Below are 18756 nucleotides of genomic sequence, written 5' to 3'. Positions count from 1 at the left end.
TTAATTGAAAAAGTCCCCCAAGGGCTTGTCTACATAGCAACATGGTGAGGACTACTGAGGTGTGAATTGTGGAGTGCTCCAACATGTTGCACCCCAACAGCTCATTGTACACCCCGCTGGTGAGAACAAAAAGACGCCTAATTCATGTGGATGGTAGCATCAACACAAACTAGGTGCCTTTTAGTTTACGCCAGCAGGTTTTACAGAGGGCAGTTAGAGTGCAACACGTTAATGCACTCTACAGCTCATACCTCCATAGTCTTTACTGCTTTCACGTAGAGAAGCTCTAAGACTCTGTACTCAGGGATAGCAACTGAAAAGGCAAAGCGGGGAAAAAAAAAAAGCCTTATTTTCTGGAATTTCATCAGCAGCTGAACAAACAAAACTGGCACTGTCCGTCACTGTTGCTAAAAAAACCCTTATAATGTCTGTGACGCTAGCGGAGCCCGTGCCTGCTCTTGCCAGGGCCCCAGGCCTCACTGAACACTGACAAATGCACAGCTGGAAACCAGACTGGCTTACCTGTGTGTTAGTATTCTTAAAATAGCTATTAGAATTATAAGAATGCTTTTGTGTTTAGACTTTACGGAGTGCTTGTAGGATGCTGCATGTGTTAATCCTACTTATAGTATCTATATCCAATGTTATAAGGCAATGTTTAAATGTTTGCTCTGTAACTATGAAAATGTTTGCTAAGACTGTAAATCCCCCACAGTGAAGAGAGAAGCATTACCAAATGTAAAATGCTAGTTTACCACAAGAAGTGTTATCTCCTCCCCAACAACAGAAGTTATGTGCACAAGCTCTCGTCCCACCACAGCATGAGCCCTGGGGGAAGGCAATAAAAGTGCCTGTTAAGGAGAAATTGTTATCCCTATACTGATTGATCTCGGAAAGGCAGAGATTTCTAGGCATAAGCAAGGGATCTCCAACTGTGTTTAGCTTGGGTTAGCTCTAAAGGACATAGAAACTTCTATAAGAAGTAAACTCTATATTATCTTTTGAAATCTAAGATGAAGTCATTTATCTGCTTTAAATATCAGAAAACTCATTTATCTGCTTGCAAATAAAACAGTTCTTTTTCCTAGTTAATAAATCTTTTGATAATTTATTACAGTATAGGCTACAAGCATTTTCTTTGGTTTAAGAGCTGAAATACAGTTGACTTGGGGTAAGAGACTGGTCCTTTTGGTACTGGGAGTAACCTGAATATTGTTATGATTTTTGATGGAAGGGACCATCTATCACAGAGAGAAACTTGCCTGTGTGGCAAGACAGACTAAGAGTAGAGTCTGTGACTCCATGTTAAGGCTATTATAGTCCTTTAGGAGTTCACACTTGTTACTTTGTTTGATGAAATCTAATTATAGAACATACAACCATTTGGGGGTTTGTGTCCTGTTCCTGGACAGTCTGCCCTGAGTTTGGAACTCACACTCATGAGCCACTCCAGATGGCATGATGAAACCTTTTCTGTGAAACTCAGAGGCAAATTTGGATTGTTCCACACACAGTGTGTAATTAGACTATCCGGACCTGTTGAGGGTAGGAAAACTATTTATGGTTTACAAAGATTGCTAACAGTATGGGTCCCCCTGGAAAAACATCCAGCTGGGTTTGAAAATGGTCTGGATAATCTGCACAGGACCAAACTTTTCAACACCTATTACAGAAAGCACATTACGATAATATAACCTTGATCATCATGATGAAAGACTAATTAATTGATCAAATTTTCCACCAAAATTTACAATAATACTTGAAGGTCTCTTTCTCAAGTTCATTACTTTATTTACTATTTCTCTATCTTCAAGGAAAATAGTGTATATCCACGTTTCCAATCATCTGTCTTTAGAGTAGGATATAGTGATGTAGGAGTAATATAGCACAAAGCTATGGTGCTGTATATTTTCAATTTGCCTATTTCTAACTTCAATGCCAACATTTTGTGGATAGTCAGTTTCATGGATGTTCCTTCATAGGAAGTCAATTTTCCTTTTTGTGTCTGTGTGTCTTTTGAACAGCAACAGAGGAATGAAAAACATTTAAAAATAGGACAAAATGATTGCCAAAACCAGAATAATTTGGCAGGGGAACTCAGGTGGGGAATCTTGTGCCTTGCCCGACTAAGAGGTGAGCAAGGGAATGGGACAGGGGGATCTCCCCAACATTAGAGTCTACATTTGTGAGGAATAACTTTTACCCCTCCATATTTGGTCACCCTTAAGGTTTTTTGTTGAAAGTTTTTATACATTGTTTGAAGAGGAAACAGATTCTGCTGAAAAGAAAAGTAGTTTTGGATCCTGTGTTTTAGAACTCCACTGACTGTAACAACTTGAAACAGCATATTGTGACATTCTCCTGGGAACCATTTTTAAGTTTACCAATTGTTGTGGAGAAATGAATAAAGTCTTTCCACAAAGTCTTCAAAATATCAATAATCAAAATGTTACTGTGTCGCTGTCTGCCATTGAGTTGCAAACCTGCTATGCTGCAAGATGTCTTGCTAGCATGCCTTACACAAGGCAAATAAGCTATGGTCACCACTGCTCTGAAAAATCCCAGTGAAATCATAGAATATCAGGATTTGAAGGGACCTCAGGAGGTCATCTAGTCCAACTCCCTGCTCAAAGCAGGATCAATCCCCAATTTTTTTGCCCCAGATTCCTAATGGCCTCCTCAAGGATTGAACTCACAACCCTGAGTTTAACAGGCCAATGCTCAAACCACTGAGCTATCCCTCACCCCCAAATGAGATGTGTAATATCGGATAGCCTTCCAGGTAATACTTTTTAAAAGCTGACGTGGTTGTATACAGAATGTGATGATTATTAACTGATTTGCTGTGTAGTGGTTTTGCTCTCATCCATCCATGCTTCAGTTATTGCTAGGATTAGATTGTTATTGGTAAATGTCGGTAAACATCAATTTTGCTGTACACACACACAAATTGAGAAAAAATATTTCCACCTTAATAACAGAAATTTACGGACACGAAAAGAAAAATGCTGCTTGAGAATGCAGAGTTTGTATATTTTGACATGATCACGACAATTTGTGTTTTAACTGTTATAAAGCTTTAACTTTTTGAATCTCAACATCTACTCTCATTAAATAATTATTTTCTGACCCTCCTCCATAATTTCCCACAACTGTGAAAATTTACATCAATCAAAACAGAAAAAAAATGCTTAAAAATAAACATTGATATTATCCATCAAAATTATAAATAAACACTGAATTCTGCCAAGCCTAGTTATTGCTGAGAAAGAATGCAGGAAAAAACTGCAACAGCATTCCTTTTTCTTCACTGAAACACGATCTTGTGTATTTGTCTACAGCGATCATTCACCGTTTTTAACACAATATTTTTGGAAGCCATTAAAAAAAAATTTAGTTGATGCAACCATAAATACAAAGGGATTTTTTTTGTTTGCTTGTTATACAGCACTTTTATATCTTCGTTCTACTACAAAATAAATTTTTCCAGGTGTAACAAAAGCAATAAAGTGATGATAAAATATCATCTAACACCCAGGCCTACAAATAGTCACATTGAAGTTATTGGGACTATGTGCTTGAAGTTAAGGGTGTGCATGAATATTTTCAGGATCAAAGTTAAATTTGTAAGGTAAAATTTTTAATGCAAAAATGGAGTGAATTCTTTAGACAATATACAAACCACTGCCCCAAGTAGCATCATTCATTCACATAAATGCATTATTATTTTCTTCTAAGACCAAGATCATTAAGAAGATCAAAAAAAGAACATTACAAAGAGGAGATTTCTATTTTTAAACTGTTCTTTATCTATATAGCAGTAAGGTGCAGTTCAATGGATTTCACAAGTTGGTTGGCTGGTCAGTTCTCATGTTGTCAGCTGAACTGTATAGAGGTCACCAAATGTCTTATATGCCTACATCATGCTCCATCCTGAGCGAAGTAGAAGAACTAAAAGCTGACCATATAAATTCTTTATATAGCAAGTATCTACATCTTTCTACCCAATATAACTCTGAGGAATTCTCAGATATGCACATAAATTCCTTGGTTCTCGTTTGGCAGACGAAATAAGAGTTAGTCAAGGAATCTTTCAACCAAAGATGATCTGATTCTCTCATTTCAAGTCATAGAATCATAGAATATCAAGGTTGGAAGAGACCTCAAGAGGTCATCTAGTCCAACCCCCTGCTCAAAGCAGGACCAATCCCCAACTAAATCATCCCAGACAGGACTTTGTCAAGCCTGACCTTAAAAACCTTTAAGGAAGGAGATTCCACCACCTCCCTAGGTAACGCATTCCAGTGCTTCACCACCCTCCTAGTGAAAAAGTTTTTCCTAATATCCAACCTAAACCTCCCCCACTGCAATCTAAGACCATTACTCCTTGTTCTGCCATCTGGTGCCACTGAGAACAGTCTAGAGCCATCCTCTTTGGAACCCCCTTTCAGGTAGTTGAAAGCAGCTATCAAATGCCCCCTCATTCTTCTCTTCTGCAGACTAAATAATCCCAGTTCCCTCAGACACTCCTTGTAAATCATGTGCTCCAGATTATTTTTGTTGCTCTCCGCTGGACGCTTTCCAATTTTTTCATATCCCTCTTGTAATGTGGGGCCGAAAACTGGACACAGTACTCCAGCTGAGGCCTCACCAATGTCGAACAGAGGGGAATTATCACGTCCCTCGATCTGCTGGCAATGCTTCTACTTATACATCCCAAAATGCCGTAAGCCTACTTAGCAACAAGAGCACACTGTTGACTCATATCCAGCTTCTCATCCACTGTAACCCCTAGGTCCTTTTCTGCAGAACTGCTGCTTAACCGCTCGGTCCCTAGTCTGTAGCGGTGCATGGGATTCTTCCGTCCTAAGTGTAGGACTCTGCATTTGTCATTGTTGAACCTCATCAGATTTATTTTGGCCCAGTCCTCCAATTTGTCTAGGTCCCTCTGTATCCTATCCCTACCCTCCAGCATATCTACCTCTCCTCCCAGTTTAGTGTCATCTGCAAACTTGCTGAGGTTGCAATCCACACCATCCTCCAGATCATTTATGAAGATATTGAACAAAAGCGGACCCAGGACCGACCCTTGGGGCACTCCACTTGATACCGGCTGCCAACTAGACATGGAGCCATTGATCACTACCCGTTGAGCCCAACAATCTAGCCAGCTTTCTATCCACCTTATAGTCCATTCATCCAGCCCACACTTCTTTAACTTGCTGGCAAGAATACTGTGGGAGACTATGTCAAAAGCTTTGCTAAAGTCAAGGAATAACATGTCCACTGCTTTCCCCACATCCACAGAGCCAGTTATCTCGTCATAGAAGGCAATTAGATTAGTCAGGCATGACTTGCCTTTGGTGAATCCATGCTGACTGTTCCTGATCACTTTCCTCTCCTCTAAGTGCTTCAGAATTGAATCTTTGAGGACCTGCTCCATGATTTTTCCAGGGACTGAGGTGAGGCTGACTGGCCTGTAGTTCCCTGGATCCTCCTTCTTCCCTTTTTTAAAGATAGGCACAATATTAGCCTTTTTCCAGTCGTCCGGGACTTCCCCCAATCGCCATGAGTTTTCAAAGATAATGGCCAATGGCTCTGCAATCACATCCGCCAACTCCTTTAGCACTCTCGGATGCAGCACACCTGGCCCCATGGACTTGTGCTCGTCCATCTTTTCTAAATAGTCCCGAACCACTTCTTTCTTCGCAGAGGGCTGGTCACCTCCTCCCCATACTGTGCTGCCCAGTGCAGTAGTTTGGGAGCTGATCTTGTTCGTGAAGACCGAGGCAAAAAAAGCATTAAGTACATTAGCTTTGTGCATATCCTCGGTCACTAGATTGCCTCTCCTAATCAGTAAGGGGCCCACACTTTCTTTGACCTTCTTCTTGTTGTTAACATACCTGTAGAAACCCTTCTTGTTACTCTTAACATCCCTTGCTAGCTGTAACTCCAAGTGTTATTTGGACTTTCTGATTTCACTCCTGCATGCCTGAGCAAGATTTTTAAACTCCTCCCTGGTCATTTGTCCAATCTTCCACTTCTTGTGAGCTTTTTCTGTGTTTAGTATCAGCAAGGATTTCACTGTTAAGCCAAGTTGGTCGCCTGCCATATTTAATATTCTTTCTACACATCGGGATGGTTTGTTCCTGCAACCTCAATAAGGATTCTTTAAAATACAGCCAGCTCTTCTGAACTCCTTTCCTCCTCATGTTATTCTCCCAGAAAGCTCTGCCCCTAGTTAGTTCCTCCAGCACTTGCACCAGGAAATTGCCCCCTACACTTTCCAAAAACTTCCTGGATTGTCTGTGCACTGCTGTATTGCTCTCCCAGCACATATTGGGGTGACTGAAGTCCCCCATGAGAACGAGGGCCTGCAATCTAGTAACTTCTGTTAGTTGCCTGAAGAAAGCCTTGTACACCTCATCCCCCTGGTCTGGACTCCACAGACTCCCCACTCAGTTCTCTAAGATCTAATTCTCATGTGAGAATACTCTTGTATGCAGAGATTAGGTGGAAAAAAAAAGAAGCATACTCCTAAAGGGACTTAAAAATACTCTAACCTCCAAATGATGACTTTTTTCAAGCACTAACAGACTATCCTTTGAGTGACAACTGAATCAAATCAGCAAGTGTGCACATTTAAAACCACACTCATACAAGAGTCACAATTCAGCATAAAGAATGTGAAATCGGAAACAGAGCAGGTCCAAATATTATTATTAATTTATTCTGCAACTCCAGCAAGGCCACTGTATCTACTTTACAATTTTTTTTTTTACTGTCTTTTTAATGGTGAATAGACAAAATAATACAAATACCATGATGAAAAAGAATTCACTCCACAGAAGTTGTTAAATTCATTTTTTGGTCCAATATTCATTCATCTACACTCCAACACAGAACAGTAAATAAAACAAACTTAAAATTTACATTTGTATTAGTTTACAATATTAGTCCTTCAAAATATTCTCCAGTTTCTGAGTAACTTTATAGCAAATCTGAAAAATATTGTAACCCGATAACAAGCAGCTAAAACACCCTCAATTTTTATGATAGCAGTAAACCTGTACAAGAGACATTTAGAAGAGACTACAATATGCTGAAAAAGAAACTTAGATATCATCTGTAGAAATAAATTAAGATGCCACTAGGACACAGTAACCCCAACTCAGTTGTACATATTTATATTATGTCAGAGTCTTCTTCACAAAAATGTTCCTTACATTTTTATCCTTTTGCTTCCACAGTTGTAACAATAAAAGATAAAGATATAAGGAAAAACTGAGCTGATTAAGCTGCAGATTGAAGTTTTCCATTATAATAAAAACTGCACTACCAATAAATTGAGCAACATATCCCTTTTTTAACATGTGCAGACCCATCATATCTATTACAGTATATACTCGTTCATTAGCCCGTTCGTTTATAAGCCGACCCCCCAAGATGGACAGGTAAAAATAGTAAAAACTGTATGACCCTTTCATAAGCCAACACTATATTTCAGGGGTTGGCAAACTTTGGCTCCCAGCCCGTCAGGGTAAGCTGGCGGGTCGGGACGTTTTGTTTACCTGCAGCATCTGGAGGCATGGAGCCCCTTAGCTCCCTTTGGCTGTGGTTTGCCATTCCCAGCCAATGGGAGCTATGGGAAGTGGCGCACCACTTCCCGCAGCTCCCATTGGCTTGGAACAGTGAACCGTGGCCACAGGGAATTGAGGGGCTCCATGCCTGCAAACGCTCCAGGTAAACAAAACAACAATGTTAGATATTGAATTCAATGATTTCATAGAGTTTAAAATCATCAAATTTTGTTGTAGACCCATTTTTAAGCCAACCCCTGCTCTTCGATGCGTCATTTTTTTACCAAAAAATATTCGGCTTATGAATGAGTATATAGGGTAATTATTTTTATATACTGCACATGTCACTACTGCAGAGCATCACAATGCTTCCACAATTAAAAATCAAACATCAATTTAAAAAAAAAACCTGTTTAAAACGGTAGAAGTGCAAATTAACGCTGTTAAACTCCAGCAATAAATACATATTTAACACAAAGGCATTCAATTCAGGTCATAGATCTGCCTAAATTCTGTATCACAGGTACTTTTCAAATGTATATTTTATCACAAGAAAGAAATAACATGCTCAAAGCACATATTAAAATACTGAGAATCAGACAGTTTTCCTGCCTTTTTCTCCCAAATGAAACACAATTTGCAAAACTAGCACATGTTAACAGACCATCAGTGATAAAGAATGGAAGCAGCTCTGTGCTCAACGAGTATATTAAGGAAAGCGGCTAGATTAAAATTAGTTCTGGCAGGCTGCAACTGAATATTTAATGTTTTCTTCGTAATACTGCTAGCAGTCAGAACACATTTATAGTTTTTACTGGTCCATATTACTCAATCAGGAAATAGAAAACCTGGGCCCTGATCCTGTTAACAGATACACACAAACAAAGCCCTGAACCTGTGCCAAGACCAACTGAAGTCAAGGGAATGCTGCAAGATTGCAAGAGGCTATGCTAGTGCATTCAACTGCAGGATCATGACCAAAAGTCCCAGATCTGCAAGTCCTACATTCATGAATTTCCTTTACCTTAAGGACCAAATCATACATGCTTTACTCCAGTAATTTTACTGAAGTTAATGTGATTTCACCTGTGAAATGACCAGGAAGTAGCCTTTAGTTGCAAACTTATATAAACACCGACTAATGACAATGCTAAACAGAAGTAAAGGTGTAGTAAGACTTCAAAACTACCAATTTATACCTATCGAGTGTACTTTACAAAACAGGAAAGTAAATATGATAAGGTTAGCAACACAATTCAAGTATGCTACATTTATTTTTTAAAATGACAAAGATTTAGTAAAATCTGATTATCCTTTATTAATTTTCCTTCTTGAATCCTATATATTACCTAACAGTTAAATGTAATATGAAAGATTGGATTCTTTCAATGAAATTTATGATGGACATACATTTTAGACATGTACATCAATTTAAATTTCAGCATCAGCATGCAATAATTCATTTTACTATGAAGAGTACCAAACCACTCCTTTTTTAAATGACTAAGAAACATAACAACCCAAACTTTTCAGAACAAAACCAAAAGGCATTCCAATTACATTTCAGACATACTTCTTAACATAAACGTATTTAGATACTTTCATCTGCAATTATAATCTTCAGTTCTATGCAAATTGATTTTTTTTTTAAAGTGGCTTTTCTAAGTTATACAGTGGCTTTCTGTTCCCTTCTGGGACTTTTGTGGTTAAGCCCCCCCAACCAGCAGGAGGAGACAGTTCAGAATTGAAATTATGCCTCTCTACTCTTTGCCAGAGCCCAGTTGGGTGAATTTCAAATCAATAGGACCATTCCAGTGCCAAAATTTAAAAACAATAATCAAGATTAAACAAACTTTATATCTAACTCTAATTTCATAGCAGGAAAAAAATTTACTGCTACTTCATTCTGTGAATCAGACCAGGATTATTGGGACAAAGTAAATGACAAGATTATAGAAAAGGTACAGTAATATAATTGCAAGAGCACTCCCAAAAGAAGAATAGTCAGATTACCTGATACCTACTGGTCACAGAAGTCTGCCCAATAATTGCAGACTCATACAGAGATAAAGCAAAGTAGCATCTTGAGATATTCATGGCCAAATTCACTAAACCCCCTGCCTAGTTTCCATACTATAAAACTCTATGCACAATAATGCATTTGACAAGGTTTTGATGCATATGGAGATTCAATTTCAAACATAGGGCTAACCATTGCATGCACACACACTATATCTGTATTTCAATATCAGACTAAAAGCCTAAAATCACTTTAATAGATATATAAAGGAACACTCACTAAATAGTTGTCATCCTGGAAGGCATAGTGCAATGTTGTGATCCACTGGTTATCTCCATTCACTAGTACATCCCTCTCTTCTCGAAAACAGGCTGTCTGAAGGGGGCAAAAGAATATTTTAGTTACAATAAATGTATGTCATGAAATGGCGATCAAATACATAGGATGACATTACAAGGTACATTTATCCCCCTTCAGTAAAAGGCATTTAATCCACACTCCTGACATGTTGAGAACATGGGGCCAGTAGTGTATCAACACTTTACATCTATTTGGAGTACAACTGTACTTCCCAGTTATTGTTCTTGGGATGAAGACAGAAAAAACAGACTCTTCTGCTCACTGTCTCCAGATCACAGGTCAAAATCTGCTCTCAAACCTGTTCATGGGGAAGTCAATGAGATTATATTATGGTATCTGAGGGCAGAACTAGCCCTACATGTGCACAAGTTCTTCTGTGAGCTATATATGTTTCTATTATAAACACTCATTTTCAGGATTTATAACTTGTCCAAAAAATTATAGCCCACACAACTGTACTGCAAGATTGTTTGATTCAGTACAAAACAGTGCTGTCTTATCTACAGCAACAAGACAATGTGAGATTCTCACCCCAACCTCTGTATTTGCTGCATTGAAAAAATACAGCAAGATTCTTTATTTTAATCAGAGCTGCTTCTCTGTGAGACTATTTGCATTATATAATTTATAAGCACAAATATATTTATATAAGTACCCAAACACAATGACCCCTATAGTAATGCAATTGAAGTCCACAGGAGTAGGATCTGGCTCTACATATTATGAGCTTATTTCATATCACTGTCACTTCACGTTTACACTGGTACAGTCATATTTTATATATGCAATATTTTTCTAATGATTATAAATAAAGTAACCTCCAGCTACTTCCATCTTCCCCTCAATCTATTAGTCAAACTAGCTGATTTCTTTTTGGCATCATATCTGAGGGTTTGGCCATGTTAGAATTAAGTTGATGGTGAGACATCCATGTTAGAGACAGGTTGAGATGCAAGATGGGATTGAAAGAAGCAGATTTGCAAGTCATTGGTCTAAAGATGGTAGCTGAAATCATGTCAGCAGATGAGATCACCCAGTGAGAAGGTATAAAGCAAGAAGAGGAGCAAGCCAAAGATGGAATCCTCCGAGATCTCACACAGGGTAGGAAAGGGGAAGAGGAGAAACCACCAAGAGATGCTCAGGAATCACTGGAGAGGTAGGAGAACCACAGGAGCACAGAGTTGTAAAAGCCAAGGGAGGATAAAATGCTGAAAAGGAGAACAAACAGTGTCAAAAGTGGGAGACAGATCAAAGTGATTAGAGTCCTTGAGACTTGGTGAGGAAAATGTCAGTAGCAATCTTGGAGAGAGCAGATTTGGTAAACTAGAAAGGAAGGATGCCAAACTGAAGAGGATCCAAGATGTAACTGCAGGACAGGAATTCCAGGCCATGGTTGTAAATGATCTTCAATGAATTTGGAGTGAAAGCCAGAAGAGGGATAGGATGACAGTTGAAGAGGCAGATGGGGTTTTTTAGTTTTTGAAGATGCAGAGACCTGGGCATTCTTGGATTTTGAGTGGGAGCTGGCTAGAAAAGGATGAAAGAGAGAAGAAGATTAGTGGATAGATGGAGATTTGGAGGTAAAGCGTAGATGAGAAGTCTGCCAAGATATACTGTAAATATTCTGCTACTCCAGATACACATTTAATCAGTTTCAGTCAATTTCATCATCTTAAACCATATCCTGTGTCTTCATATTTAAGCAATAGCTTAAAGAAAAATCAAACCTTTTCTTCCTTATTATTTTTTCAACCTCATTTCCAAAAACAGCCAAATACCAAAATGAGTATGACAGGTTTCAGAGCAGCAGCCATGTTAGTCTGTATCCGCAAAAAGAAAAGGAGTACTTGTGGCACCTTAGAGACTAATGAATTTATTTGAGCATAAGTTTTTGTGAGCTACAGCTCATTTCATCGGATGCATTCAGTGGAAAATACAGTGGGGAGATTTATATACACAGAGAACATGAAACAATGGGTGTTACCATACGCGATCAGGTAAGGTGAGCTATTACCAGCAGGAGAGCGGGCGGGGGACGGACCTTTTGTAGTGATAATCAAGGTGGGCCATTTCCAGCAGTTAACAGGAATGTCCGAGCAACAGTGGGAGGGGGAGGGTAGGGGGAGGAGAAGAGAATAAACATGGGGAAATAGTTTTACTTTGTGTAATGACCCATCCACTCCCAGTCTTTATTCAAGCCTAAGTTAATTGTATCCAGTTTGCAAATTGAGTATGGTTATTGTTGGCAGTGAACTTTGGAGAGGAACAAATGAAGAGTGCAGCTTAATGATTTTTGCGCAGAGATGAAGCTACACTTATAAGAGCAACCAAAACACACCAAACCTTGTTTTGACCACTAAAATGAGCAAATGTGACACAGAGGTCGGAAAGAAGAAACACTTAATCACTTTTTACACCTGAAGAGTAACCTTATGCAAGAGAGAATAGGAATGACTGACGCAAGATTCAGTAATAAAATACACTGCACAATAAACAAAAGATCTTTATTGGGAGTCAAATGAGAAATAGCATGAGGACAAAAAAAGAATTTGGGGGAAGAGTGGTTTGGTTTTGTTTTGTTTAAGTCTTGCCAGAAATAGAGAACAATGAGAAACTAGAAACTCTTTGTTGTTCCCACAACATAATGACAAGTAAACAAACTGCATGTTATTACACAGATGCATGGAGCTAGTTTCTACAGTGAGTCTATCTAATATTTATTGTGCCATCATATCTGACACAAATTCACAAAAGATCTTGCATTCCTTGAGTACCCAAAAGACTCCTGGATGTGGAGGAGAATGCCTGGAGCTGGCAGCAATTTTTACTACAGTAGATCATATTTGAAATTTTAATAGCCTGGTGGAGAAAGCTGGAGCAGCTCTCTCACGAGTACCACTTTGTCTTGGGCTCCTGATCTTCTCATATTACTCAGCCTCTCCCTGGATCCTCAGCCCCACTTCACTAGGCTCCCTCTGGATGAAACTTTTCCAAGTACACAAATCCTGAGGCTTACAGCGTGGATTCGTTTTTAGGGAAGATGTGTATCTAAGTCTCTTAGATGGCTTTGACAATCTCAACATACACACATCAAAAGTAAATGTTTAAAATGTATATGTATAAAAATAAACATTTATTTTAGATGTATGAAATCTGCTTTAACTTGTAATATCCCTTGGGTTCCTTCTAGTCTAGATGGAGTAAACAATACTACTGGGTGCCTCTCCCCAGCCTATCAGGCCAAATTTTCTTGTACTTCACTTTTTCCTTGACCTGTCTGGCCTCCACTCGGTGGACAGCTTCTCTTGGACTGCCAATCCTTCCCTTCCCCACTTCAAACATTCCCAATGCTTTCTGTGGGTCTACTACTGAATTATGTAGGGCCATCAACAAATAATGGGGCTCATTATATGGTAAATTATGCAACTGCATAAATAACAGGCCCTTGAAGACTGTTATCTACAGGACGGGTCATGCAGTGCTCCTACTCTCCCAGCTGATGAGAAGGCCAACAGGACTGAGTGACAGCCAATTAAGACAGATTAATTTTTCCCCTTAAAGGAAGGAGGAGAAAGCAAATTTAGTACTAGATTTAAGACCCAAGGTAATATGACAAATATGACTAATAGCTTCAGTGTATGTTACCAAACACTTGATAACTTTTGTAAAGTGCAAAATTATTTTACCTTAATCTTAATCAATAGATCTTCTGCTGATCTATTGATCAGAACTATTTTATGAACTGTTGGATCTTTAGCACTCAATGCTCTACAACACTTAATCTCTTCATATTAGACAACACCAAAAACTTGTTTTAGTTAAAGTTCTAGAATGAAATGCAGTATAAATAAGTCACACATGATGGAATTCAGCTGCATTTTTTGCATTCCACTTTATTTCTATCTTGGTGTTCATATTCTGATGATCTCCAATGCACTCAGCCAACTGTTTAATAAGTAAGATTGATGGGAAATCCATTGTGTTTCTAGAGAGCATTTCCAAAGAAAAATTAAGACCAAGTGTTGATTTATATGGTTCCTGTATGTTTTATGAAAATTGTATCACATTAAACGAACATAAATGACAGAATCATAGAAATGTTGAACTTGAAGGGATGTAGAGAAGTAATCAAGTCCAGTTGCTTGTGCTGTGGCAGGACCATGTAAACCTAGACCGGGATAGGCAACCTTTGGCACATGGCCCATCAGTGTAATCCGCTGGCAGGCCACGAGACATTTTGTTTACATTGGCCATCCACAGGCATGGCCCCCCGCAGCTCACAGTGGCCACAGTTCACTTTTCCCGGCCAATGGGAGCTGCGGGAAGCAGCAGCCAACACATCCCAGCGGCCCTCGGGTTCCCACAGCTCCCATTGGCTGGGAACTTGTTTGAACTCTAGCGGTGTTTCCCCCCAAAGTTAGATGAAATTACAGCGTGTAGTATGTTTCATTATTTCAGCATGAAAGCAAAATCAGATAAATCAAAACTAGAAATAAAACTCCATTCTATTTTTAAATGTACCCTCTTAAAGCCAGTTTAAAAATTGTATTTCTTTCCATTAAAATGAGGTTATAAATAGTTTTGAAATATCTTCTCTATGCAAGGTATTTAAAATGTCCTTCCCACAGGTCCCAGTGGGTTTCTTGAAGTCTGCACAACCAGTCTAAAAAGAACTACAGCTTTATTTTTCCACTGGTTTGGTGACCAGATGACAAAAAATGGAAACAGAACCTTCTGGAATTAAATTGCATTACACAGTGTGACCTTCAATGCCCCACATACCTGCAAATGTCATTCTTTTCAATTTTTGCAGTGTGTGCCTGCCCTATTATTATAATAACAACAATAGATTTAGTAGTGTCTACAATATATTGCACAAATACCAAAGTACATGTAAAAAGCTTATACTATAAAAATACAACACAGAGATGGAGGATGGGGAAAGGAGCACAACAGAGAAAGAAAGCGATCAAGGAGTAACTACCATGTTTTGATAGTCTATATCTCCCAAATACACCACAATCTAGACACAAAGAAAAGCAGTACTTGTGGCACCTTAGAGACTAACCAATTTATTTGAGCATTTTGAGATGCTCAAATAAACTGGTTAGTCTCTAAGGTGCCACAAGTACTCCTTTTCTTTTTGCGAATACAGACTAACACGGCTGTTACTCTGAAATCTAGGCACAGTCAGCCAACTGATTTCTTGTATGGATCAGTAAGCCAATAGAAGGCATTTGTCAAACTAAGCAACACTACATATAAAAAGTGTTAAAAGTATTTAGGTTGCAAAGGCAAGCATGCAAGTTAGAAAATGACAGATTTATGATTGCTCTTGCAACCTTAGTTCAGCATCCTGGTGTGTCCAACCTGTTCACTGAATTAGGCAGGATCCTTGTGGAAAAATTGTATTGGGTCATGTAATTAAGGGTCAGAACCATACATAAGGGGCAAAATTAAGGTTGCATGGGCTACTGTTAATCTGACATTTTCCTTACTTTCAGTTCTTGATTTTGCAACCTACATAACATCCTTTTAATGTAGTTTTTTGTATGTAATGTCTTAGGATGTTTTAAAGAACAAAAGTAAACACAAATTCTGTTATGTAGAACTGCAGTAAGCTCTTCAAGGTTTGAACCCTGAGTCTTCTGCTCTGTAGCACAGACTTCTACCACCTGAGATACAGCACTAACTACATTAGCTGGAAGATGTTATGCCAGACTCGGGGGGAACTGCTGGCACCATGTACAATGGTTAACTTTTACTCTATGCAATTGAAATGTTACACAAGCACACATATTTATAGAACATACTATGTTAAAATAATTTAAGCCCCTAAAATAGATTTACAACAAAGCAGGTTTTACTGCTATAATTTATCCTTTCCTACTTTTCAATAAACTGATATCTGTGGGCTGGTCTACACTGAAAATTTACATAGCTATGTCTCTCAGGGGTGTGAAAAATCCACGCCTTTGAGGGATATAGCTGTCAACCTAATCCCCAGTGAAGACAGCGTTAGGTCAATTGCAGAATTCTTTCGTCAAACTAGATACCACCTCTTGGGGAGGTGGATTAACTACAGCGATGAAAGACCCCAACTGTCACTTTAGCAAGTATCTACAGCAGTACAGCATTGCAGCTGTGATGCTGTAACGTTTTAAGTGTACATATTCCCTAAATCAACTGTATTTGTATCAGTATAGTTAAGAAAAAAAAAGAAAAAAGAAAAAGAATCACATAATAAGGGCTGCATTCCAAACAGGAAGAAAGCACCTGAAGGATCATAGGGTTATAAGGAATAGCCAGCATGGGTTTGTCAAGAACAAATCATGCCAAATCAACCCGATTTCCTTCTTTGACAACATTACTGGCCTAGTGGATAGGGCGGAAGCAGTAGATGTGATGTATCTTTGTTTTAGTAAGGCTTTTAACATTGTGTCACATGACATTCTCATAAACTAACTAGGGAAATGTGGTCTAAATGAAATTACTATAAGGTGGATTCACAAGCACAACTGGTTGAAATACTGTACTCAAACCCAATAAGGTTCACTTTCCTTTTGCTTAAAGAGGAGAAAAGCTATACAAACTTATCCAGATACCCAAGACATGCAACTTGGTTCCATGGAATACAGACTGATGTTATATGCAGACAATGTCCTTTTGTGTATATCCAAACTACAAATCACTATTCTAACCCTCCTATCACCAATTCAAAAATTTGGAGTAATAGCTAGTTAAAAAATAAATTGGCAAAAATAAAAAATATTACAACTCTCCTGGTTGTCATGTCGTGGGGCTTTTTCTCAATGGAATTTCCATAGGCAACCTGATGTAATTAAGTATAAAAGTACCAAGAAACTTTAACAAACTAGTGAAGGTAACTTTAGATCCTGTATTCTTTCAAATAAGTAATGATACAAATAAATGGCACCTTCTCTCCCTGAGCCTATGGGGAAGGTCAATCCAGTAAAAATGAATATTCTGTTTAGGCTCCTCTATATTTTAAATGGCCTACCTATAGATACCGCTCTTTTCATTTTAAAAAATTTACTAACATTATTAGAGCATTTCTGTGGGGCCCTGGTCAACATACAAACTATCATTTAAAAATCTCCAGCTCCCTAATGTCAAAGAGTGGTTTGTGCTCCCAGACCTACAAAATTACTATTATCCTTTTCATTATGTCACAGATGTCAAATTGGTTCCAGCATGCTAATGTCATGATACCTACATGGGTGGAAACTGAACAGGTATTAATGCAGCTAACTCCCCTAGCAGGAAAATGAGTTTTTCTTTGTCTGACAGAGAAAAATAGGATGCCTGCAGCAGAGACTGTGCAAAGGGTCTGGGTTGTCCTAGCTAAGAGGTACCCGTTTGAGCCTTGCTGTGCTCCAAAAGTACGTATCTAGGGTAACCCAGACTTGAAAATTGGGAAAAAACCTGGAGAAACTGGCTGAACAGGGGTTTGATATAGATGTCTAAAATTAAAGAAACAATATAACCAGCCACCCTTAGTGGAGTGACTGTACTAACAACTGAAACACTTGCCAACTTATCAATTTGATCTGGATGCTCTAGGACTGCCATAGGCCCCAGAGTTACTAAGAACCCCTGGAATGTTCATACATTCCCCAGGCCCATGTCCGCTATGTATGCTTTACTAATGAAAAGGAACTCCAGCAGCCTGAAGTTCTTTGTGAAAGCGTGGGAAAGAGAATTATCACAGCCCTTAAAAGTACCTCAATGGCGGAGCATATTACAGAATGTTAAAAATGCTTGTGTGGATCTCCGGCTATGCCTGATACAAAAAAATATTTTATTCGTATGTATTGGACTCACCAGAGGTTACACAAGCAAGCGGTTTGTTGATGCTGTAGTAAAGAAAATGGAATCCTGATATATATGCTATGGACTGTCCAACAGCTAGGCAGCTGTGGAAACAGGTGGACACAAGAGTGAAATTAGTTGCTGGCTTCTGCAACCAAACCTCAGTTGAAAATTATAGTTCCAGGTTACATATCTACATGTTGGTTTTATCTCCACCACCAAGATTTTGGCTCAGAATTTAACAAAAGTGGAGGAGTAGGCCTATGCCCAGAATAGAGCAGTGGTATTCATACCTTCTGCATTAGCAACAAAAGAAAGAATAGCTTATTGAGACGGAGAGCAATTATATGAATTAGAAGAAATTTTGAACCTGATTCTTGATACATTTGGATAAAGAATGCTGAGATAGCTCAAATAATGCCAGAGTCCCATTGCACCTACCCTTTCTGCTTTTTCCCTCCCTCTTCCTGTACTCTCCCCCTTTTCTTTATTTTTTATTTATTTGGGGGGGGGGGGAGCTTGGTTACCCCCAACCCTAACATGTTAGGCCTGTGTAATACTGTCTGATTTTGAATTGTATGGTCTTTCAGCTTTGACCAGTTGTAAAGTTGTGTAATTGTGTATATTTATTGGATATCCTTGGAAAATGTGGTTTTGGGTAACATATACAAGCTGTAAATCAACTACCTTTTTGTATTTTTATTGTTTGTTTCTTTATGAAAATTCATCAACTTTTTTTTTTTTTTAAAAAAGAAGAATAACTGAGTAAAGTCCTCACAAGCAAGTATATGAACACTAAAAACATTTCTGTAGTCTTACCTCAGCTCTCTTCAGCATCTCCCATTTATTCAGTATTTTCATGGCAAATACCTTATCTGCATTTTTCAGTTTTACTACTGCAACCTGGAAAACATAAATTGCAGATGAACAACCTAAAATAGGAGAAAAAGTGGTTGCCAGAAT

At 38.6% G+C, this 18756-nt stretch overlaps 1 protein-coding gene across 1 annotated transcript in view; it reads right to left on the bottom strand.

Annotated features, from left to right (window-relative positions):
- CDC42BPA (CDC42 binding protein kinase alpha) overlaps positions 1-18756 on the bottom strand; it is a 323366-nt gene that overhangs the window by 189281 nt on the left and 115329 nt on the right. The window contains exons 3-4 of the mRNA XM_077813661.1: positions 18613-18696; positions 9880-9975 (exon numbers count right to left, since the gene is read on the bottom strand). Coding sequence (XP_077669787.1) covers positions 9880-9975; positions 18613-18696 — 180 coding nt within the window. The remainder of the gene's footprint in view (positions 1-9879; positions 9976-18612; positions 18697-18756) is intronic.

The sequence above is a fragment of the Eretmochelys imbricata genome, chromosome 3 (genome assembly GCF_965152235.1).
Source record: "Eretmochelys imbricata isolate rEreImb1 chromosome 3, rEreImb1.hap1, whole genome shotgun sequence".
NCBI lineage: Eukaryota > Metazoa > Chordata > Testudines > Cheloniidae > Eretmochelys > Eretmochelys imbricata.
This window is presented reverse-complemented; position numbering and strand designations above follow the sequence as displayed.